Source organism: Zophobas morio, unplaced genomic scaffold (genome assembly GCF_036711695.1).
Source record: "Zophobas morio isolate AGI-343-1 ecotype UQ-CSIRO unplaced genomic scaffold, CSIRO_AGI_Zmor_V1 ptg000029l, whole genome shotgun sequence".
Taxonomy (NCBI): domain Eukaryota; kingdom Metazoa; phylum Arthropoda; class Insecta; order Coleoptera; family Tenebrionidae; genus Zophobas; species Zophobas morio.
Window position 1 is genome coordinate 3,658,578 of NW_026972134.1, and position 27,313 is coordinate 3,685,890.

The 27,313-nt window shown below is 32.4% G+C and overlaps 1 protein-coding gene and 3 long non-coding RNA genes across 6 annotated transcripts in view; 3 read left to right on the forward strand and 1 right to left on the reverse strand.

Annotated features, from left to right (window-relative positions):
• Positions 1-891: 891 nt before the first annotated feature.
• The window catches only part of LOC135137682 (titin-like), a 36,072-nt gene continuing 9,650 nt past the window's right edge, over positions 892-27,313 (reverse strand). The window contains exons 4-8 of one of the 2 annotated variants that reach the window (XM_064067396.1): positions 26,063-26,293; positions 17,827-18,069; positions 4,166-4,726; positions 1,430-1,576; positions 892-1,366 (exon numbers count right to left, since the gene is read on the reverse strand). In XM_064067396.1, coding sequence (XP_063923466.1) covers positions 1,139-1,366; positions 1,430-1,576; positions 4,166-4,726; positions 17,827-18,069; positions 26,063-26,293 — 1,410 coding nt within the window. In that variant the 3' untranslated portion in view covers positions 892-1,138. Of the gene's footprint in view, positions 1,367-1,429; positions 1,577-4,165; positions 4,727-17,826; positions 18,070-25,809; positions 26,009-26,062; positions 26,294-27,313 lie in introns of those variants that run through there. The other variant, XM_064067397.1, reaches the window with a different exon arrangement.
• Positions 7,460-7,914, forward strand: LOC135137771 (uncharacterized). Of its 2 annotated transcripts, none has more exons than XR_010281939.1 (3): positions 7,460-7,521; positions 7,570-7,590; positions 7,642-7,914. It is a non-coding gene; the product is annotated as an uncharacterized LOC135137771 (long non-coding RNA). The 2 variants fall into 2 exon arrangements; XR_010281940.1 differs by having other exon boundaries at positions 7,466-7,521; positions 7,570-7,594.
• LOC135137683 (uncharacterized) lies at positions 17,294-18,512 on the forward strand. Its single transcript, XR_010281905.1, has 3 exons — positions 17,294-17,525; positions 17,586-17,669; positions 17,776-18,512. It is a non-coding gene; the product is annotated as an uncharacterized LOC135137683 (long non-coding RNA).
• LOC135137684 (uncharacterized) lies at positions 21,886-22,816 on the forward strand. Its single transcript, XR_010281906.1, has 3 exons — positions 21,886-22,123; positions 22,189-22,346; positions 22,404-22,816. It is a non-coding gene; the product is annotated as an uncharacterized LOC135137684 (long non-coding RNA).

A 27,313-nucleotide genomic window follows, 5' to 3' on the forward strand; every position in this document is an offset into this window, starting at 1 on the left:
AACCAACTAATTTAAACCTAGCTCTTACCACGTGGTCACACACACACAGCCACATTCGTAATGCCCTACCATGCCGTTTTTCTACCAACCCTCTAACTGAAATTACCCTAGCGCTACGTGCTGCCATCTAACCCAAAGATCATGCAAACTAACTCCTAAGCGCTACGTGCATTAGACCATCCATGCATATTTGGTTGCCTATGTTTAAGGATTTCCTTTTTGTGATTGAACTCTTTTTTTTCAAATTAAAATTATTCAAATGTGATTTCGCGCCGTTGTCAATTAATTTCAGCGCGAAAAGTTTGATTTAAATTCGGTCACCACAATCTTCTAAACATTTCTTGCTCATATTTAACAGGGCCGGCTTTCAAAGCGAGTGGTTATTTCGGAACCCTCAGCGACTGCAGGTAGCAAAGAAATAGTGGAGTGGTGGATTTTCATATTTAGTGAAAGCCGCCCCTGAATGAAACCGCAAGAGCCGGTCGAGCTGTAGTGGACTCGTTATTTACGACCCTAAAACCTTTTCTATTGTAAACAACTTAACTTCGATACAATGGGATGATTTTATGATGGCCATATAACCTTATAGCTCTTGGTTCACTATATATGCATATATCCAGCGTTTTTTATGAAACACATTGTATATTTTTTCATTTTTGGATCCAGAATAAAAAACTTCATTTAGAAATAACACGGGTTTTATTTCTCTAAAACTTTAAATGGCATGGTAGATATGGATCACTTTGAAGTGTACATACCACCCAAACCGCAGTATTTATGATCCCTGTTTCACCAACACCAGTAAATTCTAAATGGGTGCACCCTCCACGGATTGAAAACCAGTTACTTCATTTACTTTTTCTATATATGCTGAAAAATTGAAATCAGAAATCTTAAGAAAACGTATATTTATAAAAACATAAAGCAAAATATTAAGTGCAAAAAAAAATCACAGCCGATCTAGTCAACTGCTTACACAACTCCGTGTAACAAAGTCCACACCTAAACAAGTGTTATTTTCATCTTTTATGACACATACTTCCCCTTATAAGTTTTATTAATGTTATGACATGTATGTACAAAAATTTATATAACTTAACTATCACTAAACAGAAAAGTGTGTCTTAATTAATTGCAACTATTGCGCTGCAGCAACCCTTTTCGGGGCAGGCTTGCACAGTGTACAATCTTCAGCGTCTGATGATCCACTGTAGGAGCTATCAGAGTCTGAACTACTCGAGTCGGATTCAGATCCTGAACCATCGGTCTGACTATCACACTCCATTTCTTGGTGGATATTTTTGATAATGGGATTGTAACACATTGTGTTTAATGGGAGGTTGTTGATTTCCGTAGGTGTAAATTCCTGTAACAAACGCAGCATTTATTAATGTTCAATATGTTTATAATTCTAGCATTTTTAACTCACTTTGTAATAATCTGTGAATTGTCCTGGAACTAAAGCTACTGGATAGTAACCAATTTTAGGTTTACTAATTTGTTTCATTCTACCCTTGGGGAAGTGAATAGTCAGAGTTTGTAGGTCCATGCAAGATTTCCTCTGGTCCCGTCGGGCCTGAAATTGTCACACTTTTTAATATTTATTTTTTCATTCAAGAAACATTAATGTTACGTAATGCTTTGTTTACTGTATTAAAATTGGAAAAACAAAATTCATGAGAAGTAGTTGGAAGTGCTAAGATCGACTTGATCATATACCTAAAACCTATTTTTTGCAAAATTTTATATGTATTTTTTTTTTTCTAATTTAGACTGCAGTTTTGATATAATTTGTTCATACAATTTGATAATGTAGTATTAACATCAAAAATATGTATTTTATGGTAATTTAAAAAATGTGTGAAGCAAGGTTACAAATGAAATTCTTAACCGTTTCCTTATACCTAATTTGTCCAGTTTAAGTTCTGTTTATTTCACGTTTATAATTCAGGAATATGAACACCTGAAGATCATATTTTAGACGAAGCGAATAACATATTTTTTATTAAAAAAAAAATCATTCGCAATTTCAGTGGAATGAAGGTCGACTAACTGCTCTGTTCGTTTTCTATTTTTTTGTAGGAACGAAAAGTTCTATTTATGTTATTATTGATGTATTTATGAATGCTTTTTTTGATGGAATTTTTGGTTGTCAGTTTTCACTTTATTAATAGTTTTAACACTGTTTTTACCAAGCGTACAAATATATCTGCATTATTTTTATCTTGCACGTTCTCATTTTGTAGTATTGTAATTGCGTCTACTTGATAAATAGCTAATTTTATGTTCTACCGACGTTTCATACGTAGCCCCCACATTATGAAAAACGAAATTTTTGTTTCCTTCTGTCGGTCATGAATTCACGATTTTATTAGAAATAATTGTCTAAACTACTGAACACAACACTACTGTGTTGTGAAATTTTTGATGTGTTTTATTTATATCGTGTACATGGCGTAAAAATATAAACCAAAATTTGTCTGCTCATCCACAAAAATTTGATGACATCAATTCAAAATTCACAAAAATTTTATGACATCAATTCAAAATTTTGCTAACTAGATGTGCAAAAAATATGCTAGCTCTATTTAAAAAAATATATAAAAAATTGTATACAAATTTTACACTTCTTCTGAAATTTTGTTAGGTAATGCTGCCTGAAAATTATATTGTCAGATGCCCCTTTATTTGTGGTTTAATTAAGTTTTTCATACTTTTAACGATAAGTACATGGGTTATCGTAAAAAAATAATATTTAAAAAATAAATATTCAGTTTGTTTTAGAATCTACAAAACGACTTTTTCAGATGAGCAACGATAAAAATTTATTTATTCATCCTTTGCAGAATATTGATATAATAGAAAACATTTATCAAATTAATATTTGTTAACAAATGTGCTTCAAGATGCAAAATTCTTTGTGTTTTAGTAGTATACGTGGATTTAACTGTTTTCAAATAATGTTAAAAAAAAATGAATCAATTTATTTTATGGAATAATCATAAATGGCTTACTAATTTTCCCAAAATTTTCAAAGCGCATTGTTACTTTTTGTTTTAATTATTTACTGTCTTACCACAAAAAAATACAATTTGAAGAATCAACTATTGTTATTTATCTAATAATAAACTGGATTTATTGGATTAGGCCTCGAAGTCGAGCAAACTTCTCGTCTAAATAACTTTAGTTTCACTGTCATGAATGTGTTTAGATAAGATTTTATTTTAACGAACAGATTTTTATATCGAGGTTGGGTGTTTTATTGTCCATTGTTGGCAGTTAACCGCTAGTTGAAATGTCAATGTCAAACAGCCAGTTTAGTTGTCAACGGTCAAAATATCGCTCGACAGTAACCGTTTAGTCCATTTCACACAAACTAAATGAATGTTTCTGGTTTGTAAGGCTCCACGTGTATAGTTTCATTTAAGATTAAAAAAAAAGTTAAATACTTGCAAAGAGTATTAATATGCTTTGGAATTCTATGATGACTTGAATGATCACGTTGTACCAATTTATAGGCCTTCCACGATAGGTTAAATCATCAACCAATCGCTTTGTTGGCAAAGTGTTGGCAGTTCAAAAATTTAACCGTACTGAAATTGCTGGAATTACTACCTTTAAACCTTATAGCTCACTTGTAAGAGCTCTATGTGTTACGCCGTTTTGAAACGATGCGTGACTAACACACAAAATATATAAAGAAAAAAGCAGTCTGTAGGTCTAAATCTGAATTATCACTACGGAATGAAATTACTTGCAAAATAATTCAACTGCGTAAATAAGTCACAAATTTTCTCAAAGATAAAAACTACTTTCTAGGTATTGCTCTTTTTTAGTTCAGCTGTTGAAGTAATTTCTCATGTGTATCTAACGTAAAATAAAGTTCGCTTCAGCAGATTGATGAACGAACGTTTCTTTGCAAATAATTTCAGGCGTCATTTCAAAAACGAAATAGATCATGCATTAGGTTGCGCCGAAACAGATCCTGCTTCTATCACTCCAGCCGGTAAGCAACAATGCGGAAAATATCAACACAAACGTTAATAGCCGTCAAACCTATTAGCAAACTTTACTATTCGTATTAAGACTCTACTAACAAGCGCCAGACAGTCGAATCAACCCGCAATAATTCCATTAAACAAACTTAACAATTTCCCAAACTTACCTTATTAAAACTAGCATTCCAACTAGCCGCGGACTGCACCGCCTGTTGCGTGATATCCATCTTTGCCTTCTCCTGACTAGCAGCCAAACTGAGCGCTTTCTGCTTATTAATCAGATCCTTTGCTTGCCGATCGCGCTGATGCTTGCAATACTCTTCGTATTTGTCTTGAAAGTCCGAATACATAATGTCCAAAATATCGCTACTGTTGACAGCTGTCAATCCTAAATCACACATGGCCTCCCCAGCCAAGCCACTTTCACGTATAAAATCGCGTTCTTGCATGTCGACGACGCGCCTCGAAATGTTGGGATACTTCCTCTTGAAGGACTTGATCCCGAGGAATTGGGCGACTTGCTCTTGGAGCATGTAAGGGCCGCCGCCGCTCCAGTAGTATTCGGCTAGTTGATCGGCAGAGATGACGGCACCTTCTGGTTCTTGATGGACCTCTAGACGTGGACCTTTGCGTACTTTTACGCTTTCGGTGGTGGCGGTGCTCTGGATGCTCTGGACAGAACTTTGAGATTCTTCGACTAGGTCGACGGTAGGAATGGTCGTAACCACCTAAAGAAACGACAACGGTGTTTCATTAACACAAACTAATTCCTTAATGGCAGGTTAATTAATATTGGTATTATATTAGCGATTTAAAATAGAGCGGTTTCAATTTCTCAATAAATAATAACAATAATAGAATCATTCCGAACATGATGAAATAATATTCCGACGAAGGGTCGCAAGCAATAGTATATTGTTCAACGAATGAGAAAGTTGGTCATTGCACGAGGACGAGTTTCCGGAACGAGCCAATCTGGAGGAACTCATCCGAGTGGGATGACCAATTTCTCACGAGTTTAGCAATATACTTTTCCTGTTCATATAATCAAGAAAATAAAGACAAAAAAATTAAAGAGTTATTTTTATTAACATTAATGATGACGTGTGTAAACAAAACATAACCAGGGTAACGCATGGACGAGTTCAATTTTTATTAGGGGTGATAGTGGGGAACTGTGGAGAAAAGAAAATGTAGCGTTCTCATTGGACAAAAGCTGTGGAGAATACTGCTCATTCTTCAATAGGTTGAAAATGGTCAATTTTCTCAATCTAAAATGCAGTAAAAATTCAGCATTTTCTCAATATGAGCAGAAAAAGTGCTTATTCTTCAATAGATTGAAAAATTGTCAATTTTCTCAATCCAAAATGCAATAAAAATTCAACATTTTCTCAATATGGGTAGAAAAACATTTATTTTTAAATATTTTCCCGTTAGCCAACAAACAGACGTCTGATCGTATTTATAAAGCACCAGGTAGTAGCATGAACAATTCACTACCTCAAATCTTCTAAATTTTGTTGGATTGTTTGGTAAACCAGACCTTTCATATGACTCCAAAAATAAAAATTAATATTCCTTCTAATTGTCAAAGAAATCTCAGACCCCATAAGGTAATTCCCTATAATTCGTGTCCACACATTCAAACTAAACCGATGTTGATGCTCTATTTCTCTATTGAATATGCCATTATTCGTAAACGGAGATTCATCGGTCCACAAAATCTTGGGACAGAAAAAGCATCGTCCCTCTGAAGTACCATTCTACCAAATTCCATTCTGGAGTCATAATCGGCAGGCAATAGGGCTTGGACTTTTGTGTAATGGTAAGAATGTTATTCCTCATCACGAATAACCCTGTTCACAGTTTGAACCGTACATCCAACAGCCAACCTATTTGCCTAACCCTAGTTGTAGGATCTTCAAGAACAACATCAATAATTGCTTCTTGTGAGACTTGGTAGACCAAGTTAGCCTAGAGGCTAACAATTTTCTCTTAAAGATTGTTTACGCCGTCTAAAAACATTGGGGCTAGGATTTCGTCCATTTGGGTAACGCTCAGTGCACCTGGGTGCCACTTGGTCAGCATTCATTTGGACTCTCCAAGCATTAAATACATATCACAATACTCATTTGCAGACAAACTCATTTTGTTTAATCAAACAGTATCGATTAATTTAAATAAATAGGAGTATACTTTGGAAAGTATATCTAGGGACACTAAATAGGAGTATTTCAAAACTGTTACAATATCTTTTTGACAGTTGACAATTTGTAATGCAAGTTTTGTTTTTGCTTGGATACGTACATATTGCAACATTTCAAATTGGCAGCCCTCCACAAATTTTAACAGTGACAAAGAACATAATATCTGATACTTTCATGTTATGTATTATTGAATATCTACTCACAACAAAGTTATAGATCGAAAAAAAATCACACGCAACCACATTGAGATTTTAAGGTTTGTTTGACGGAATTTCCAGAAGCTTTAACATCTAAACGAAATCGTTAGTTTTTTTTTAATAATATAATTTATATGTTGTAATGTAGACAGTTTTTTTTGACGTATGGTCTGGTTTCGAATATCGGTGAGTTTATTTTATTTCAATTTAAAGTGGTACAGGTGAGAGTTGTTTTATACAACCTACTTTTTTGGTTACTTTAACACACTTGGTATTGACATTTAAATTCTAAAGTTATAAAGCGTCAATTGAAACGAAAACGAAGACTGACAAAAACAAGCATCAAATCATAGTTTTTTTCAATACAGAAATACGTTCATTTCTGTACAGTAGAGGATAAAACTGGCTTTTGGTGGGTATCGCATAACAATTTTTTTTCGCAAACATCTTAATATAAAAAGGAATTTATTTATCCATGGAATCCTAACACAGGTAGGTCTGAGAATCGGTAGTAAACTATTTTTTATGCCCCTTGGTGATAAGGGTGGCCCACCCAAAAATTTTATTTTTTGGACGAAATTTTTATTAACGATATTAGTATCTTTACCTTCATCCTCCGATGCGCAATAGGGTTGCAAGATGGCTGTTGAATATAATCATTGTCGCACGATAAATTTTTATGTATAATTTATAATTTAATTTAAATTTATTTATTTATTTTAATTTAATTTTTTATTTAACTACCAAAATATTCACTAGAAATAATTTATATGGCAAAACGTTTGCCGGGTCAGCTAGTTTTGATATAACAAAGAAGAGGGTTAAATAAGTAAGTTAGAATAAATTGCCTTCTTTCAGGTCAGATGTTGTATTTTGATACAAAGGCAAAGTATCGTACGGATTTATGATTGTTTATTCAGATGCTACAAAAAAATCATTACATTAAAAACTCCTAATAATAACAGGGAGAACTCACAGCGCTTTTTTCACGAATTTACCTTATCTCCGTTTTGCTCCGCCAACACTTTCTACGCAGATAAAAATGTCACTTGTCAATTAGAAAGTGATTGATTTCATAAAATGATTTGAATGAATATGTTGCAGGGACCACGAATAATAGTAAGTAGTGTGAAAACTGTTTATTTGGTTAAATATAATTACTTTTAGGTACTGTTTCGCTAATACCACGTTAGTAAGTACTAGTGTTGTTAACTTTTTTAAATAATTGACTGTTTATAGTTATCATCACTGCTCATATCATCTTTACGCGACTTTCGTCCTCAGGTGATATCGGCATCATATCTACTCTGGTTGTACAATCTGCTATTTATTTATTTTTCCTATCTCAACATTCTATCTCAATAATAAACAACTTCAGAAACTTGTGTCAAGTGAATAATCGAAGTTTCACGACTACTAGTGAACAAAATACGTTAAATTCGCTACGTATTGCTTGCCCTGGAGGGCATGACCAATAAATTTATTTTTGTTGTAATTTCGTATGTACTTAATTTGTTCTGTACGACACAATAAACTGAAATTGATTTATGAAATAATATATGTAATAATATGTATTTAATGTCGAAAAAGGATACACGATCCATAAGACAACATATCAAAAATAAGAATTAAACATGTGCAAAAGTAATTACAAAACATATTATTATCTATCTTAAATGTGCAAACCATTATGAATCTAAACTTGCGATTTGTTTTTAATGTAATTAATATTTTTTAAATTTGCTTCCACAAGATACCTAAGGGGATAACGGTATGATTGAACAGTAATTTGTATTTTAAATAGAATAAGTCATAAATACTGCTCTAGCATTTGTAAATATTTACTTGTTAATTTAGTTGGTAAATTATACATTGTACTTTAACTTTTTTATGCGATATTATTATAATCATTAATTATGATATTTCTATATAATAGATAAATAAAAAAAGTATATTTTACAATAAACAACAATTGACAATACATGCATATTTACTTTAATTACTCCAATCATCATCATTAATCCTCATTTTGTCAAAAAATAAAAATGCAACATATTTTTGGTTTTTATTATTTTTTAAGAGAACATTACTGATTTGTAGTATCGACGCCATTGAGTATCCGGAAATTTGAGGGAAAAAGTAACTCTTGTTTTACCTACCTGAAGGCTAATAATTTCCACGGCCATTAGTTTTTGGGATGACGTCATCGAAATATTTGAACCGAATTGAAAGAAACAAATTTAAGTGAATGTAAAACATCATATTATAAATTTCAAGTGAGATTCGCTTACGCTCGGGAAGTAAAAGAGTAGCACAAACACTTGGTACAATGACAAATACGCAAAGTGAAAAACAATTTGCAAGTTTTAGATATTGTTAGACATTATAATACTTCATCTGAAGTTGAGAATATTATTAAACTTTTAAAAACTCAATACAGAATGGAATAACTAAAAGAGGCCAAATATTAATAGATAATTAGTAAATAATATAAGGCAGTTTCGTCCGTACACCCTGATGACTTTAACAATTTTTTTCTGTATCTGCAACTTTATTCGATCTCTCGAAAGCGTTCGATTGTGTCGATTCTCCGGTACATAGAATGTTACGGTATACGTGGTAATACAAATACATTTTTTTAAATCTTATCTGCGAGATGGAACTCAAATAGTTTCAGTAAACAATAAAATTTCGGGCACTACGGTGATTTTAAAAGGTGTTCCTCAAGGTTCAATTTTGGGGCTGATCCTTACTTGATTTACATTTTGTATTTCTGCGCAAGTTTACAGCTGTATTGAAGTTAAAGTAAATGATATCTAGGAAAGACACGAGTTTTGTGTTAATAAAATTTTATGACCAACAATCATCGATCCTTAATACGACGCGTGTCTATTTGAAGTCCTGTAAACTTCAGGGTTGTATTTGATGATGTTGAAAGTCAACTAAATATGACCTACAAACTTTGTCTTGATGATACTGAACGTGTAATTAATTAATAATAAATCACGTACTTACCTGATCGTTTATCACCGTTGAGTGTAAATTAAATATAAATTTTGTTTATAGTTCAAGGAATAACTGAATTGGGGAGGTCAGGAAATTAACAGCATTTATATTAAATTTTTTATAAAGACGCCAAAGCCCGTTTTTACATTTCGATACATACAGTCTTTTGGTTAAAACTGCTTCTATGTTGCATTCAGTGAACTATTATTCTATTGAAAGTCTTAGTTCAAGAATGAATTTTGTTTATGTTATTCGGTATCAAATTTAATTCGCAATGTAGAAGCGAGATGTTTTCTGCATATAGTCAGTGATCCGCGCAAATCTACCAAGGAGTGAGGCCACTCATGGAATGTTATTCATTTTGGCATTTCTCTTGATATTTAAAGGAATAGAAAAAATTGTAATGATCAAATTATGACAATTATTCAATAAAGATAAAAACACTATCTAGCGGTATAGCTTCCAACAGATAAAACACCATAATATGGTTCCAATGCGGTTAGATTTCTTATCTTTTAAATCTTGCAGATTTATTTATTATCTTAAAAAACTTGGTGGTTTGTACTTTTTTTTATAGCAGGTGATATAGTGATAACGATCCAATTTAAACTTAAGCATTAGCTTAAGAAGGAGAAGCTTTCGAAAATGTTTTGATTAACAGGCAACTCGATACACTTCCATCTTCTGCTATAAATAATTCACAAACTCAACTCATTTTATTCGTGGTGCATCAACGCCGAGGTAACTGCCTGTAATATCTTTCTCCGTAACAAATTAATTTTGTAGGTACAAAAAATAGGATTATTACTTATTTATATTCTGATTGCTTAAGTTACCAGTATTTTATAATCAGTTTTGTTCTTTCACACAAATTCAGCTCTGGTTCACGATTTCGGAATCTGTCAGTCCCTAGGAATGTAAATACAGATGTGTTAAAGTAACCGTAAAAGAAACACCTTTCAAAAATGTCTTAACTTATACTATGAAAGTAAAAACAACTTTCCTATGGTGTAGTCGTCTTGGCTGCAAAGGCACAACGGTGTTTGTTTGGTGTATAATACAGGGTTATTATAAATGTTTCTTACATGATAGTGTGTTGTAGAATTTCTCGGGTACATTTCTGAGTATACAGGGACATTTTTTTAACTTTGAACATAGACCGTAAAGACCTATGTTCAGTTTTAAAAAACACACATCAATACGTGTAATGTTGGTTGCATAACTACGATTTATTACAAAATGGTGTTCCAACTTGCAAACTGTCATTGTGCTGTCATTAGTATCATTCAACATTCAAGCATACTCAAGTAAACACGATTAACGAACATGTGAAATTTATTTACTAACAGAAACAAGTACGAAATTTACTTTAATAAATATTCAAAGTGACCACCTTCATTTTCTAGGCAATAACCGAGCCTGTTGTAAAAACCTTGCACAGCATTGTGAATAAAACGAGGTTCAACATTCCTGTAGGCATCAGTTATGCGATTTTTTAGTTTCTGAACATCATTTATCACCACATTAGTGTAAATGTTGTTCTTTAAGTGCCCCCAAAGAAAAAAAAACATTTGGTGATAAGTCCGGAGACCGAGTTGGCCAAGCTATTGGACCAAATTTCCCTATCCAACGTTCAGCAAACATTTCGTTTAAATAGTGAGTAATTGTAACAGCAGAATGTGCGGGGGCTCCATCCATTTGGAACCATGGATCTTCAATATTTAAAGTTTCATTCTGGGGGATTATTTGTGTCTCGAGGAGTTGCAAGAATTTTGTTGCATTTAAATTTCCATCGATAAAAAATGGACCAATTAGTGTGTTATTTATTACTCCGGCCCACACATTGACTTTTCTATTATACTGCGTTCGCGTTAAATTTTGTAGACGAGGATTAGTACGGGACCAATATCTGTAAGGAAAGGATTAATATGGAAAGGATAAGTGGGTAACTGGAAGCTAACCGATAATTTTGTGAATTCACTTCGCCATTTATTGAAAACGACGCTTCATCTGTAAAAAGTATTTTGTGTAAAATTTCTTCATTTTCATTTAATAAATTGAACAGTGTTTCACAAAAATCTGTTCTTTTAATTTTATCGTCTTCAGAAAGTTGTTGGTGGTTCGTAAATTTATAAGGTTTGTACTTGAATTCTTTCAAAACCTTTCTAACTGATGAGGGAGAAATATCAAAATAATTTGCCGTCATTCTTAAAGAAGACATGGGATTTTCTTCCGCATAGCACAAAATATTCAATTTATTTTCTTCAGTGAGGACACAGCAAAGCCGATTTCTTTTGTGGTGTGCCTGTACCACACACCCTGTGTTATTAAATTTTGCAAAAATGTTGAAAATTATGGGTAACTCACTGAGAAGAGATCGCGTATATTGCGTATGCTATTACCAGCGTGATACCAGTGAATTATTTGAAGTTTTTCTTTTGTGGAATACATTTTTTATGAAATGAAATAATTTGACGTTTCAAAAACAGCGTCAGTTTTAAAAAAATTTCAAAATCAATGTGGTATGGAGCGGCTATGCGTAATGTTGGTTGCATAGTTACCAATGCATTGATGTGTGTTTTTTAAAACTGAACGTAGGCCATTTACGGTCTATGTTCAGAGTTAAAAAAATGTCCCTGTATTATACTTATTTTGTGAAGTTTAATTGATGTTTATGTGGTTGCATAAAAATGGACATAATTGATGTTTATTCAATTGCATAAAAAAAGGTTATTTAAAAAGTTAAGAATTTGTCCCAGCCGGTGGACGCGAAATAGACAGAACCGACAGATTAATGAAATAATGCTGTATCACGAAACAAATTTAATTGAAAAAGAATAATTATAAACAGCACAAATATAAATTAAATAATTTTCAAATTAAAGTTTTAAAATGTCCCCCATTGTGCTCCACCTTTCTTTTCTTATTCTGAGAAATATTCCGCAACATGATTGATGTTAGGGTACTCCCGATTGTTGAGGCCGTCTTCTTAAAAGAGATTAAGTTAGAAAGAAACACACAGAGTATAGATATAGATTTTAGTTTTCTGTCTATGTCAGCCAAATTTTCAGTGGCGGTACGTACAATGAAAATGATTGGGAATAACTTCGTCACTAAAATAGGTTGACGCTGTGAATGACTGGTAAGAAATACGAGTACCAAATTATACTCCAATTCTATGTTTTAAGGTATGAACCAGTAAATTATATTACCGAACAACAAAATTATACATCAATTTTCAGGTTTCAGCTAAATATGTAGAGGTAAATCACTGTGAAAATCATGTTTTACATTTATGAGGAAGTCTTCACAAAGTTGGAACTAATTATGCGGCACTTTTTTGTAGTATAACTTGCTTCCAAAACATGAATGTTTTGAGAATGACCCAAGAAAATACGAGAAATCGTAAACTAAGTCTAGAAGTCAGTGTACAAAATTTGGTCTACTCACTGAACATTCACCAAAGTTGAGGCATCAAGAATCAAAGCCGTTAACTTCGTCACACTATGTTTTGAGAAAAACGCAAAAAACTGTCACACATTTGCACAAGTCCATTTAACGTAAAGTTCTTATTTTTGATTACATGATTTATATTATTTTAAGACTAAACAACAACAAACACCAAATGCTTCGTTGTTGAGATGGTGAAATTATAAATGTGAAAATGGAGTTGTCATGCTTTAATGCCAACCTGTGGATTTATCGCAGTGTGAGAGTCAAGGGTAGGGATTTGTCGTAATTTGAAACTGATAAAACAAATATGTAAATGATAAATAAATAGATATATATTTATTTTATCAGGAGTTAAGTGATACTTTATGTGCCAAATATAGACGTCTCAGTCAATGAAGCTTAAATTTTGAACAAATTAACAGTTGTAACTCAAAATTTACAAAAAGTGGATTTAACAGGTTTTGATTCTAGACGACTCCTTTGTTTATTGGAAGTGAAACTAAATCTAGACAAAAATAAAATCGATTTAATTATATTTAGATTTATATTACAAAATTACGAACTAAAAAAAATGAACCAACTATCAAAGAACAAAGTATCTCTTATACCTAAACTTCGACTTTCTCTACTACACCCCGTTCTTCTAAAATTTTCCTTCTTATTTTGCGTTGTCCTTTTTTACGATGTATTCGAACCCGAAACAAAGAAAATAGTTTTAAATTTTTTAATTTAATATAATGACAAACTGGTAATTTGGTGATCAAGTTTCATTTCGTGTAAATACAGAGTTTTTAAATCAACATTTTGTTCAGGAATTACCTTCTTTAAATTTTCAAAAATTGTTTCCATAGTTAAAAACAAATTAAATACAAGTTCTATTGGTTATGTTAATGAATTAACTGTAAATTCTCTTAAACAAACGAATTTCGTATAAGGCCTAGAAAATTTTTTGGTAATAATTGCTTGTAGACGATTAACATACATACTTTAAATTTCGTCTAATTCTTGCTAAAATGTAGCTGGCAACTTTAAACAATTTTGTGTTACAATACAAAATGCTTGGTTGTAACTGTTCCAACCCATAGGAAGAGAAGCTGTCGAGACTGCAGAAGAAACGGCATTACTTGAAGCTGGTAAATCTCTTATCCCTAATAAATTTTGATCATTTGATACTGTATAACTTCCCCTACTGTAGGTACTTTCGACGCTTTAAATTACACATAAATTTTTAATAAATTGAAGTGCATTTGGTATTTCTTGTCTCAGTCTTATTTGATTAAAAATGTTTTCTAACGCATTCTTGTGAACATCTTGACGTACACAAAAATTTATAACCTCTAATGTTTAAAAAGTATTCCCGAAGATTTAAAATAGTTTTTGTTCACAAAATTAAACCTGTCTGTACTGGTTTCCAATTGCCCCCCTTTCCCAATATTGATTTTTTAAATAAAACAATAATTTCTTGCAAAAATTTCAAAGTGTTTTTGTATTCACGTGCTAATAGCCGAAATGTCACATCGGGACGAAATGATACGAAACCATTTACTTAAAATTTTGATAAACCCAGCAGTTGTGTTACACAAAAATTCGAGCCTCGCACCTACATCAAAATTTATTAAATTACATGCCAAAGAAACTTCCATTTTGTTAAAATGATTCAGAATGTACAAATCACTACTTAATTTTGGTGCTAACTTTAATTCGAAATATTTTTGAAATCCGCAAAGTCCTCAATGTATTTAATATTAACTTCATTGCTTGGTAACGCATATTTACTAACCAATTCGTCCGGAATTATTTATTTTGTTATTTACCAATGCAGACCTAATATTTTTGTAAATGTGAGAAGGATCTGCCATGAAATATATATTTTTTGATCCATCAGCTGGATTAGAAATGAAATTTTGAAGAACAATTTTTTTAGATTTAATGCCAAAATATTTCCACATCGCCTGATTTGCTGCACCCATATCTATCGTAATATTTGCAATATTTAGATCCGTTTTTGTGGCTAAAATTATTAATTCTTTAATGTGATCTCCCAATGACTGTCCACTTGTGGAATTTCCTGTAAAGTGATACGAAATTACTTGTTTCCACCGCCGCAATATTCCACCTATCATGATAACTAAAGAATGAGTGGCTATCGCTGAAAAGTTTTCCAGGGTTTCAAATCCTAGGATGGTAGAGGAAGCTGTGCAGTATTGCTTTCCAGGCGTTAAAGCCGTCTCATCTAAATATAAACAATAGTCTTTTTCATAGTCTTTAAAATGTTCGTAATATACAGTGCTTTTTCTACAGTCTTGAGGCTCCACCTCCTCATTTTTTTTATTTAAGTGCATTTGTGATTACTTCTTTCTTTCTTCACTCCAAATTTACCTGCATTCACCAGTTTGTCATTAATTTTTAATTTTTTTAAATTCAAACTGTTAATTTTTTCTTTTTCGTCTTCTTTCTGCTGCAACAAATTTTGGTAGTACTTTCCTAAACACTCAATTTGCGCTAATAATTCTTTTTCAGTGGCTATTCAATTTTGAATTTTGATATTTCGTTCATTAATTGTTTGTTCCGGATTAACAATTTTAAATGGTGCTTTACCTTTAAAACCTTGAACATGAAAATATTTAGGTAAAACGTTTTCTTTTAACTTTTAAGTCGTAGACGAAATTTTATTGATCAAAGTGCACGTTAAAATCTAATTTTAAAAATACAGAGGAAAGGATTTTACAAAAGTAAGCACTTCACAAATTTTGAAGGTAGAACCAATGTTCCAATTTAAACGCCTTAAACTTTCCTTGTAAAGTGCAATGGTCTTCTTACATGGGGGAAATAGTAATTTACGCAACTAGTTCGGGATAGCCTGCTTCCCGCATGAACGCTTGTTTGAGGCACGACCGAAGGGAGTGCCGCATTTGCGTGAATGCGGGAAGCAGGCTCACGAACGTGTTGTGTACAATATTTTTTGCGACGAATAAACCTTTAAACTGAAGAGATTAACTGTGAGTTATTTATAAACAACGCCATTGACAGCGCCGTCAACACGTCACAATGTTGACACTACCCGAGTATTTTAAGGTTACCATGGCAACGGGAAGTTAAATGCACGTGTGCGGGAAGTTCGACCTCCCGCACTCTGGTGAATGCGCGAAAGTTATCAAAAAAGGTCATGAGTGCAAAAACTATATAAACGATATCCATCGTTTGCGCTGTTATTACAATTAATTAAACTGCAGTGCATTTTCAGAAAATATTTTCAATGTTTGACTTTTTACTTCAAAAAATGACAAATTATAAAAAAATCATAGTCAAGTGGATTGCTGCAATTTTTTTACGAAACTGGAAAACCCTTTGAGACGAACGTTCATGATAAATTTGACAACAATTTCGGCAAAGACGTGTTTCTGTCAACCAGTCGTATAACCTAAAATATTTTAAAAGTTGAAACTGTCATTTCGTGTTCACACGCTTAAAAACGACATATTCTGTCAAGGCACTCTAGTACAGTTTCATTCAAAAAATATTGGCCAGTTGTCATTTACTATTGTCATAATTTGTAAAATGTGCTTTATTTAGATAACCTTAATTTACTGACAGTGGTGTCACATCTGTCGGATATTAATAATAGGACTATATGTATAGTGTACCTATATAATATATTAATATATTATATAGGTACATAGGCATCTTTTGACAAAACAGATTTTTGAAAAGTGTTAAAATGACAGTAAAGCTTGAATCACATATGATTTGTCACAAATGATAGAATGACAGTGCCTACTATTGTTTGAATAAAACTGTACTGAGTATTTCCAGTCATTGTTGTTCGTAGGACATTACATTACATTTTATTGATACTCCAATAAGGGTGTCTATTTATTTCTCACTGTAATAAAATGATTGCTGATGTATCTTCAAGAATACAACTTGAGAAGGCCTTAAGAAACAATGCTGTTGCTGCTACTGTTTAACGCTTTAGCAAACCCAAAACGTCGTAATTCCATAATGAAAAATAATAATAAGGGGGCACAGTAATAAATGAATAAACTAAAACAAAAACAGTTTTTAAGCGGCATATCTACAATGTAAGAAACATTTCTAATAAGGAAACTGAGAAGTAAGGGAATGGAACATCATAATTGTGTCTCTTATAAACAATAAAATATGTAATATGTAATAACTTAATAACATATATATGTAGATTTCTCAATATCCAGACGACTACCAATTCCATGCATTTTTGGGTTCTTACTCAACTGTCTACAACTTAATTAAATGTCACGTTTCCGTGGGCATTTCCACATACTTTAGAAATAAACCAACAATTTCCTGCTCATACTAACCTTTACTTACCTTGTGTTGAAGTCATACATAACAACAGCCTTTATCTAAATAATTCATTGTTTATGTCGTCTCAACATTGAACTAAATGTATTAAACTGCGTAACTCTTATTATCACATTATTAATATCAATTTTTCTACTAATCTACAAACAATACAGGTGCCAAGTGATAACTAACTCCATAAATAGGTACAAGAATAACAAGTTATTTCCATTTACCCGATGAACATCAAAACGAAATTATACACAAATATCCACATTCGCACTGAGTCATTAATTAATCACTTGAGTCGGGCAGCAACTGAAGGTCGTACTACACATATCGTAATGTTGTTTAATTAATTTTTAAAACTTTAACTAAAAACATCTTATAAACATTTTTAGATCATAAATAATACTAATTTGATTAATGGTGCTCATCAGTACCCGGTTCACTCTGACCCCTCGTCACACGAAAACGACAGGTAGGTAGGTATAAAATTTCCACAACGATATCATAATTAATTTATCTACATTGTTTGTTTTCGTCACCTTGAACTACTAAACTCCTGTCATTCGAAACGACGAAATACAGTACCGCTGGCAAAATAGCATGCAGTGAAAGAAAAGTGAGGTTAAGTCTTACCTGCTTGGCCGGTGTTTGGGCTCTGCTGCTGGTTTCCGCACTCATACGTGTTTCTTCTTCATACATGACAATATCAGCCCTATCTGTTGTAGAAGTGTCACCTTGTGGTGGTGCTAACAGTGAGTTAGATGGTGACTTTTGAAGTCCATCGTCAATTTCGATCGTTTTGACTTCACTTTTATCACTCAATAGAAATGAGTCTTCTTTTAGCTCTTTCAATTTAGTACCACCGAGTTTCGGCTCCTGTATTAAGCACACACTTTAGAAGACTAAAATTACGGGGTGGTTATTGAATGCGACTTATTAACGACCAGTCTTATAATTCTGGTGTAAACTCAAATTATTGTGTCTGAGATGTTTAAACTTGACCAAAGTTACATTTACTAAGCACAGCAGGTGAACACACTAAAAATAGATCATTGCGAGATTATATTTGATCCATGTGTGTTAATGTACACTTTAAAGTTCTGCTGGATCATGGAACATGCGGAGGCATGTGACGGTTTTTCTTTTTATTTATCGACATACAGGATGGCCCAACATGAACACGATTACGCCGTAAAATTACAGACTAAACACACGTAAAGCTGTTAGCTTCTCTACATCAACATTTGTAACATATTTAAAATGTCATCATAGATAATAAAAAACAACAATAAAATAAACGTCTCTGATAAAAATAAAAAGTAATGTTTTCTTCCACATTTTCAGCTCCCACAAGTTGCCAGTTAGAGCTTTATAAATAGATCTAACCTATCAACATAATTAACATTAATTTCGACATTAATTCTTCCTTACCCGATTATTAATAATACAACATCTACATGTTATTGCCTTTTCGATTTTATCGACTCTCGTTAAGGCCGGAATACGTATTCCGTCAAGCTAATCTGCGCAATTGGAGTTAATATTGGAGTTCTTTGCTCATCACACTGACGTTGTCTTCTCTACATTTACCACATTCCTACAATAACTCTACACTTGTTTTTAAATAGAATTCTGGCCGCTTCGACGATCTAATACTAAATTCAAACTCGTACGTATGCAGCTATTAAAACGTAAAATTATTCCGTAAAATATTAATAATAGAAACTGAATTAAAAGAGAAATCAATAAAGCAGTGCATCCCACCCATCTAAAATCAGAGAAATAAATGTTGCACCGCGTAATTTATCGTGTTGATTTTTTTTTTACGATAATGAACACCACAATCACGAATAAAACCACATTTTATGTACTTTAAAATGCGTCGCTTTTATTAGCGGTGTGATTACAATTGATCCAAATGCGGTTCGTTGCATATACTTTTGTTGTTTGTTTGTTGAGGCTACAAAGTCAGCTATTTTACCACAAGTCGATGGTATTTCTCGAAAACTGTCATTATATTACGCACAAACAAGATTATGTATACGTTGTAGCCAAAATTGACGACTATTAGTTAATTCACGGAATTACAAAAAACAAACCTGTTGTAACAATTACCAATTAAAACAGGGCAAGTAAGCCTAAGAACGCACAGTAAACTAAGATTATGTTAAAGAAATTGTGTGGATGCCAAATTCTTGATCGGTAATATGTTAACTATTTCTCGAACACGGTATCTACCTAAATGAAGTTAAAATTATTTAGTCTAGGTGTTTGTAATAACACAATGTTATACTTTATCGACAGGTAAATTTGATGTAAAATAGTAGGTTTAGACCACATGGTTGATAAAAGATTGTCTGATAAGCAACAAAACCCTACTTTTAAAATAACGACGTCATCATTGATTTTTTGATTCTTTGTTTGATGCTTAGTTAACCGTAAATGTCAAATTGATTGACCGGAAAACAAGAAGATAATGCCAACTTAATTCTTTAACATTAAATTTCAACGATTGTTACACGGTTTTTGCCCCTCGATCATATGGTACTTGCTTCCCTAAATAAATCGTTAATTTTTACACGCTGTTCTATTGTTGTCACTTTTCCAGCTTGTATACGAATGTACAGTAAAAATATTGCAACAGTGCACGTGTCTTTTGCGTTTTTTAGTTTAAAAAAAAATAACTTAAAGACTGGTTATCAACGAAAGAATACGAGATAGCTCTAGAAGAAATATGCTAGAAAATATTAAACTAGAAATTAAATACATAAAATCAAAAAGATCTATAGTATCGTTTAAAATTTGTGAATTTATATCGCAGCAAACGGGCAACGCCTGATTGGTCTTGTTTTCCTAGGGTGTGGGAAGTAAGTCAGCAAATCACAGAAAAAAGTTAAAGAGATGTTCTACGGCTGATTAACAAGAGAACAAATTCGGTTTCTTCGTTATCTATTCAAGAAAAGCTAGTCACATGTTGGTAAAGAAAGGATCGAGGAGGTTGAAATAAGAACGGTGAAATGTGTGGTACCGACCGCTCTGCACTCAAGTAAACCACGCCCCAGGGTTCGAAAGTATCGCTAAGAAGTGGCGGAGCAATGTGTCACGGGGAAACTTATGAAAATTAAGTGTCTTTTCAAGATTGTTTACTTTCATCCCATGATTTACAAACTTTATAGCTCACCATGTTTTTCTCATGAGTTTATTACAAAAAAAAAAAGAAAACACAACGCATAAAGACACACTCAGCCGATATATCCATCATAAACGGTATTTGCGTTGTGTGATTTTGTCTCAAAACCGTATCGTTGCAAGCATTCGACATGCACCCTCTGTTCTTATTCCAATTTCGTTGGAAGGGATCTTTTTGATTTTATGTGTTTAATTTCTTGTTTAATATTTTCTAGCATATTTCTTCTAGGTCGAAGTTATCTGCCAAAAGCTTATTTCGCTATTAGAACGCCAGAAACGACTAGTGTAGCAAGAACCATAGGGTTCAATCAAATATTTATGATATATAATATAAATTTTTGTAGCTTAGGGTAATACTTAAAACCTACTCTTACTAGTACGAGTGAACGTAAATGATACAAGACTGCAATTGCTTGAAAATTCCTAACAACAGAACCATAAACCAGAATCGTTTGTTTATGGTAGAAGAAACTTACTTGAAGGTATATGAAAATACACCGCAAATCTACCAACAGACTTAATTTTTTCATGTATACTAACTGAAAAGCCAGCAGAAATATACTAAGTAAAATGTTCCCACTTTTTAAAATTTACTCACTCCAAAGTAATACACGGGACACTGCTTCCGTAGATCTTGAGGAACAATTATGATAGATGCCGGAGCAGGTTTAGTTAGTTTAAAAGGACAATGAACTTTCTTTTAGATAATCGTTTGTCCTTCTATAATCTAGAGCTTGCAAGCTTGCCCTTACGTCGGTGTAATAAATTTTATACACAATGATTATTTAACATGGAACTCTAATTTGTACTATTTTTATAATGTTCGATTAAAACAAAATATTACATCAAGTATCCTTTTCTTAGACCCATTACAAAATTCCAAACTTCGTAAACAACGAATTACTAAAAAATATTTATACTGTTGTGTTTTTCTATTTCCTTAAACAGTATAATCAATGTGAAAGTAATTTTCATGTAAATACTGTATACATCTTGAGTCAATCGCATTGCAAAGTAACATTAATTTTCTTTCATTTAACGCGTTGCGCTATTTTAAAAAAAACATAAACTTAATAAAATAAAATAAATATGTTGCATTGTAAATGTAATCGGATTGAGTCTACAAGAAGAAATAAATTTTTGTTTGTGATTTTCAAAAAAAGTCAACAGAATAAAAATTGTTGCTTCGATTAGTACAACTAATTCTACAGCTAAAACGACCGAAGTACAAAATAGGTGTTCATATAGAGCACACAAATTTTTCAATTAAATTATCTAGAAAAAAATTAATTTATTTTAAAAAATCTGCATTATTTTATAGCCATTAAGACAACCATGATTTTATAGGCAGTTTAAAAATCGAGTTGGTAGTTTAAATCCGAAGAATCGAAGGGAGTGAGAATTAAATAGGACGAGATTTTTAAACTACAAAACCCGTGTTGTCTTCAAGATTTTTTTCACTAACAGAAATTCATTCAAATAATACTTAAATTCGTTTTTAAGCTAACGTAATGGGAAGCTGTGTAAGGCGGATACTCTACGAAAAGATTCGGCAAAAATATTTTTTTGTTAAAATATCGGAAAATATTCAGCGTGAAATATTGAAAAAATAGAAAGAACTACGAGCCAAATTGTTGCCTACAAAAAACTTGGGTACGAGAGTGTACGAGGTAATTACGCAATGGAAAATGGAGTTAATGAAGTGACGGAACACATTATTTTGGTTTATCTCGATGAAAGGGTGAGTAGCACACGCTTTGTTCAACAATAACATGCCTAATTTCAATTTTGAAAACTACTTTGAAGGCCAGAGAAAACATTAATATTGAAGTATGTGGGCTATTGTTCCTTATTTGAAGAATCTGAATGTTGGCTGCTGTTCAAAAAAATCTAAGGTGCTCACTCCGCGAGAAATCGAAACACTTTTGGAAAAAGCTGAAGATAAAGAGTATGTGTTTGTGAGGGTAATAATTTTTCTTCATTTGTTTGTAGGTGGATGTAGAGCAAATGATAAATTTTAGGTCGCTTAACCTTCTTGAAACGGTAAGTCGTTGAATCATATATTGAAGACTCTATTGAGGAAAAGATCAGGGCTGTCCCAAAAATATTGGGGAGCGGAAGTACTAAGGAGAATCCTGCATATTATGATGTAGAACTGGGACTCTTCTTGCTCTCCGTCACAAAATAGTGGAAATTTGTAGCGGGTGTTCAATTGGAAAATCCCTTAGAGAAGGCGTTGGAATATCATTTGACACAAACGGCATGTCTGTTCTTATAACATCGATTGGTACAAACATAACCTGTTGTGTACTATGTCATAAGAACAGACATGCCGTTTGTGTCAAAAGATATTCCAACGTCTACTCGAGTGATTTTTCAATTGAACACCCGTTATTTTTATAACTGAACCTTTAATTTTAATGTAAAAGATAAAAACGAATAAACGTTGTTTAAGTCCTAAAATTAGCATTCCTTTGACTTTTTTCTGCAAAATAAATAAAAAAAATATCCTCTTGTAAACTCAATTTGCTTTCAGAACAAAATCTTGCAAAGAAACATCTGCTTTACCATGTCCATTTTACAAAATTGTATACGTATTAATTTGATTTTTCCTGAGAACATTAAATTTACTTTAAAAATCCATTATGTTATATTGAATTTAGAAAATTTTCCACGTTTTTAATTTGTTTCTAAATGTGTGGTCCCACTTGGAATGAAAGATACATTAAAATTTTCTGACAATATTTTTATTTAGGTAAAAAAAAAATCCAAGCCATTCCACTGAATTTTATTACAAGCAAAAAACCTATAGGGCTATATTCGACATACAATAAGGAAACTAAATACTTGAAATAAATTCAAAATTTATGATTTTTAACAAATACGAACAATTTAACAACATATTTTGCATAGTAGTATCAATATTATTTAATAGTCTTATCTTTGATAATTCTTCAAACATGTGCACTTCTACGTAACCTAACCTACAACGATCAAGCCCAACGGCAAAATTATTAAAGTCTGGGAGAATTAACATTTCACCTACAATACGTTCTTAGTTTTGGGAACATTTTTTGTTGATATTGTTTTTAAAACAATTAATACCTTTGTAAGCATATTTTAGGTCAAAAATTATATTTCCACTAGATGACAAAAAAAGACAAATTAAACGGAAAACGCTAAATTACGTTTAGTTTTACGAAATAGACCCTTTTTCTTACAGATTTTTGACCGCAAGCTGTACTTTTATTCAAATGGTAGTTTTGCGTTTAAGCACTCAAATTGTCGTTCGCTGAGTTTAAATACGCTGGATAATCAATTTTACGCTCAATTAGTAAAAAATTACGACAGTTTGTGGAATTACGTTTCAGTGACCGTGGAAAACCGATGTTTGTGTAAACTTTCACTGTAGTTTAAACCACATTTTTTTATTTCATTTGAATGACGTCCAAAATATACAATCTAAAAGACAAATTTAGCTGTTTCTGATCGTTTTTCTGAGTATTATTAGCATATAAATTGTCGTATTATTTAATCCACAATACTTTCAGTGTGATTTATGGTAAATAAATGAAAAAAAAGTAATTAGAATTTTACCTCTACGATGAGCAGGCCCAAGTTTTCCTGTCCACTCAAGTTTGACACTCATATACTCCAACTGTGTTTATTGTTTCCACTTAACAGAAAAGATGTAATATGGACCATAGCCCAGTGCGGCACTAAATAGACTTACCACATTTGAAATGCACTCGTGTTCGGTAATACTTCGTTATTGATTGATTTGCATGTCTAAACGTGAATAAATGATACTTCTTTCTTATTATTGTCGATGACATTAAGCGGCTTAGAGAAAACATCTCTTTAATATGAAAATTTAACAGATAAAGAAGAGCATGAGGAATTTCAAACAAAACTTTTAAGATAATTGATGTAGCAGTATACTGCAAACTCAATGGTTTAATTATACTTATTTAAAATTCAGAACACGTGCGATCCATTTGTGCATTATTATAGCCGGTTTTTTTTTGTCGTCACCTGATACGAATAGGTAAAATTAAGGTTAAGTATGTTACAAAGTTGCGTATTTTAATGTTTTGTATGTTCGACAACGATGCAGAATCGGATGTCTCAATCATGAAGGGTAATTAGAGTTAATATTTTAGTCTGTCTTCCCCTTCTTTTTGAATATTTTAAAACTAACTCGCTGCAACTTGGGGGCTTGTCGTGCATAATCGTCAATGATGTTAAGAGACGAAAATACGCGAAACTGATGTAGTGGTAAGCAATGTGTAATTAATTAATTATCGTGAATGTTGGTCGGAATTATTTAAACAATTTAATGACACCGTTCGCTAAACACTGAAATCGTAGTGATTGATAAATTACCAGCGAGCAAAATAAAAAAAGGTGACTATTATTAATTCATACGTCTTTATTGTAAACAGACATCCTTCATTACAAAATCAATATAACCACTCGGAAAAAATCTTATTTACAGTAAAAGAAAAACGACGATTGAATAGATAAAAAAATACAAGGTGTCCTAACGGTCTGGCGACAAAAGATTACTAATTTCCCGTGGACTCTTCGACAGTACTGATGCGACAGAACTCGAGCTAGAATTTATTTTAGTTCACATTAAAGTGTCATTCGGTTTATTTAAATTCAAATTAAAAAAAAACACATACAGGACACTAACGTATTAGGGTTTACGATAGGACAACCTTTCAGCTCAGTGTTATAAATAAGTAAATGAATTTTCAGTTTTTTAATACATTTATTTGATGTTCTGAATAATAGTAAAGCCATCGTAAACAATTTAAATGTCTAAAGAATGCGACTTTGAGATTTCAATTTTAAAGGAAATACGTATACAAATGAAATCAAATGCCTCCTAGAAAAGTATGCTTTCCCCACTGAAGCACCTTAAATGTACTTTTTTCCACATCGTATAGTGACGATCAACAGTTATTGTTTCTGGTCTACTTTGTAGCAGGAAATTTAAATCCTCCAATCTGATTAGTTAATAATGGCGCAATCCTGCTAGTCCTACATAACTACTATTTTGTTGTCTTTCGACGGAAAATAATTATAAAATGCGTTTTTTAAAAGTTGTTTTTCAAATAAAAATGACATTATTTTGTAAAGCAATTCATACAAAAACGTATCTCGTACAAACACTTTCCGATTAAACATTTAAGAATAATTTTAACCAAATATACTAAAATTATAATTGTATAATTTCGCGTTCGCTCAAAATGTTGGGCCACCCGTACGCTTAAACTGGACAAATGACATATTTTGTATTTCGACAGTGTTGGGGTGAGTGTAAATTCAAATTCCTCATAAATCAAATCGCATCACCAGTTTAAAACAATTTAATATTCATATAATAAAAAAAATACAAAATATTTTTCAATCTATATCAAATATAATATTCATCAGATCTATGAACAAATAAGGATTCACTAAAATCTGTCGTTCCGCAAAAACAACTCAAATAAACATGCACTAGATAGATTTTTTGTTTCTAACAAATTTCTCAGACTTCTTTTTAAAGCTATGAAATACTTGAACATTGAAAAAATAAATATGTTCATGTTCCAGTTCAACGTTTTTTTGATAACTAAAAAGAAAAGTATTCAGCTACAATGCACCTTGGGACAGTATCGTTACTCACCTTGGCGGGCTTCGGCGGCGTCTCCGGCGGTGTGGGGGTGCTTCTGGTTCCCATCCCCCTCTTACTCCCCCTGCCGCGACCAGGACCCCGGGGTTTTCTCGGTTTTATGCCGAGTGTCGTCCTCACGGATTGACCTCGACAGCTGCGCTTGGGACGCGTCGATTCAACGATCACTGGTTTTGGTTCTTCTTCTTTGGGGTCTTTGAAATCCTCACGCACTTGCAGAGGAACCTATACAAAAATACAAACAATATACGTAGATTAAGGTTAATACAACTTTATTCTATATATTTACGGAGTAGTAGTAGTATTTGAACTAATACAATTTTACGGACCTGCATACACTGAAACCTGTCTTTAATTGTAAGAGAGACAATTTCTTACGCCATTTTAAAACTGATTTTGGAAGAAAACGTAAAAAACGGAGGAGCCTTCATCCAAGCTCAAATACCATACACCACACTAAATATTTCGAGCGAATTTGACGTAATACTGAAAACGTGAAACTTACATCTTCTGTAATTGACAATTGACGCTTCTTGTTTTTATCGGAAAGAAGTTTCAGCACTCTGATTAGGGAAGTTTTCAGCTGTCATTTCGGCATGACTGATTGCTGCTTTAATATTAACTATTTGTGTAGAATGTTCTACAAGACTTTCTTTAGTAAAGAGATGTCACAGTTTGGTTCGTGAAAGTAAATCGTCATGGAAATGATTAAATGCAATTCTACGCCGTCTGCGAGACTTTAGTCTTGAATTGTCACCACCCCAATCAAAAAGTTATAAAAGGTACAAAGATAATAATCAAAAAATATAGTTTCCATTTTAACCATTAAACAGTATAATTGCAACGGCATGATTAAATCCTTATTTATGACTATCCCACCACCGGCAGTAGTAATCTAGTGTTAAGGAAGTTAACTTTTACACAATGGGGTACTATCATAAAACCAAATTAGAAGTGGGGAAACTATATTAAAAAGAAGCAGTTACGCACAAGCAAAAAATACATTAGACTGAGAACTGAAAGGAAAAAGTTGCAGTATTTGTGAATTGATATATCAGTTTTAGGTTTTGTTAAAAGTAAATTTAATGAAGTTAATTGATAAAGTAGTATTTGTTACAATGAATGAAATGAATAATTGGAACAGAAAAACATAAAAATTTGTCTTAATTATAATTTTTTTGATGACAACCTTGTAAATTAAAATAAAGATATCTATGTATGGGTTATTAAATTATAAATAAATAA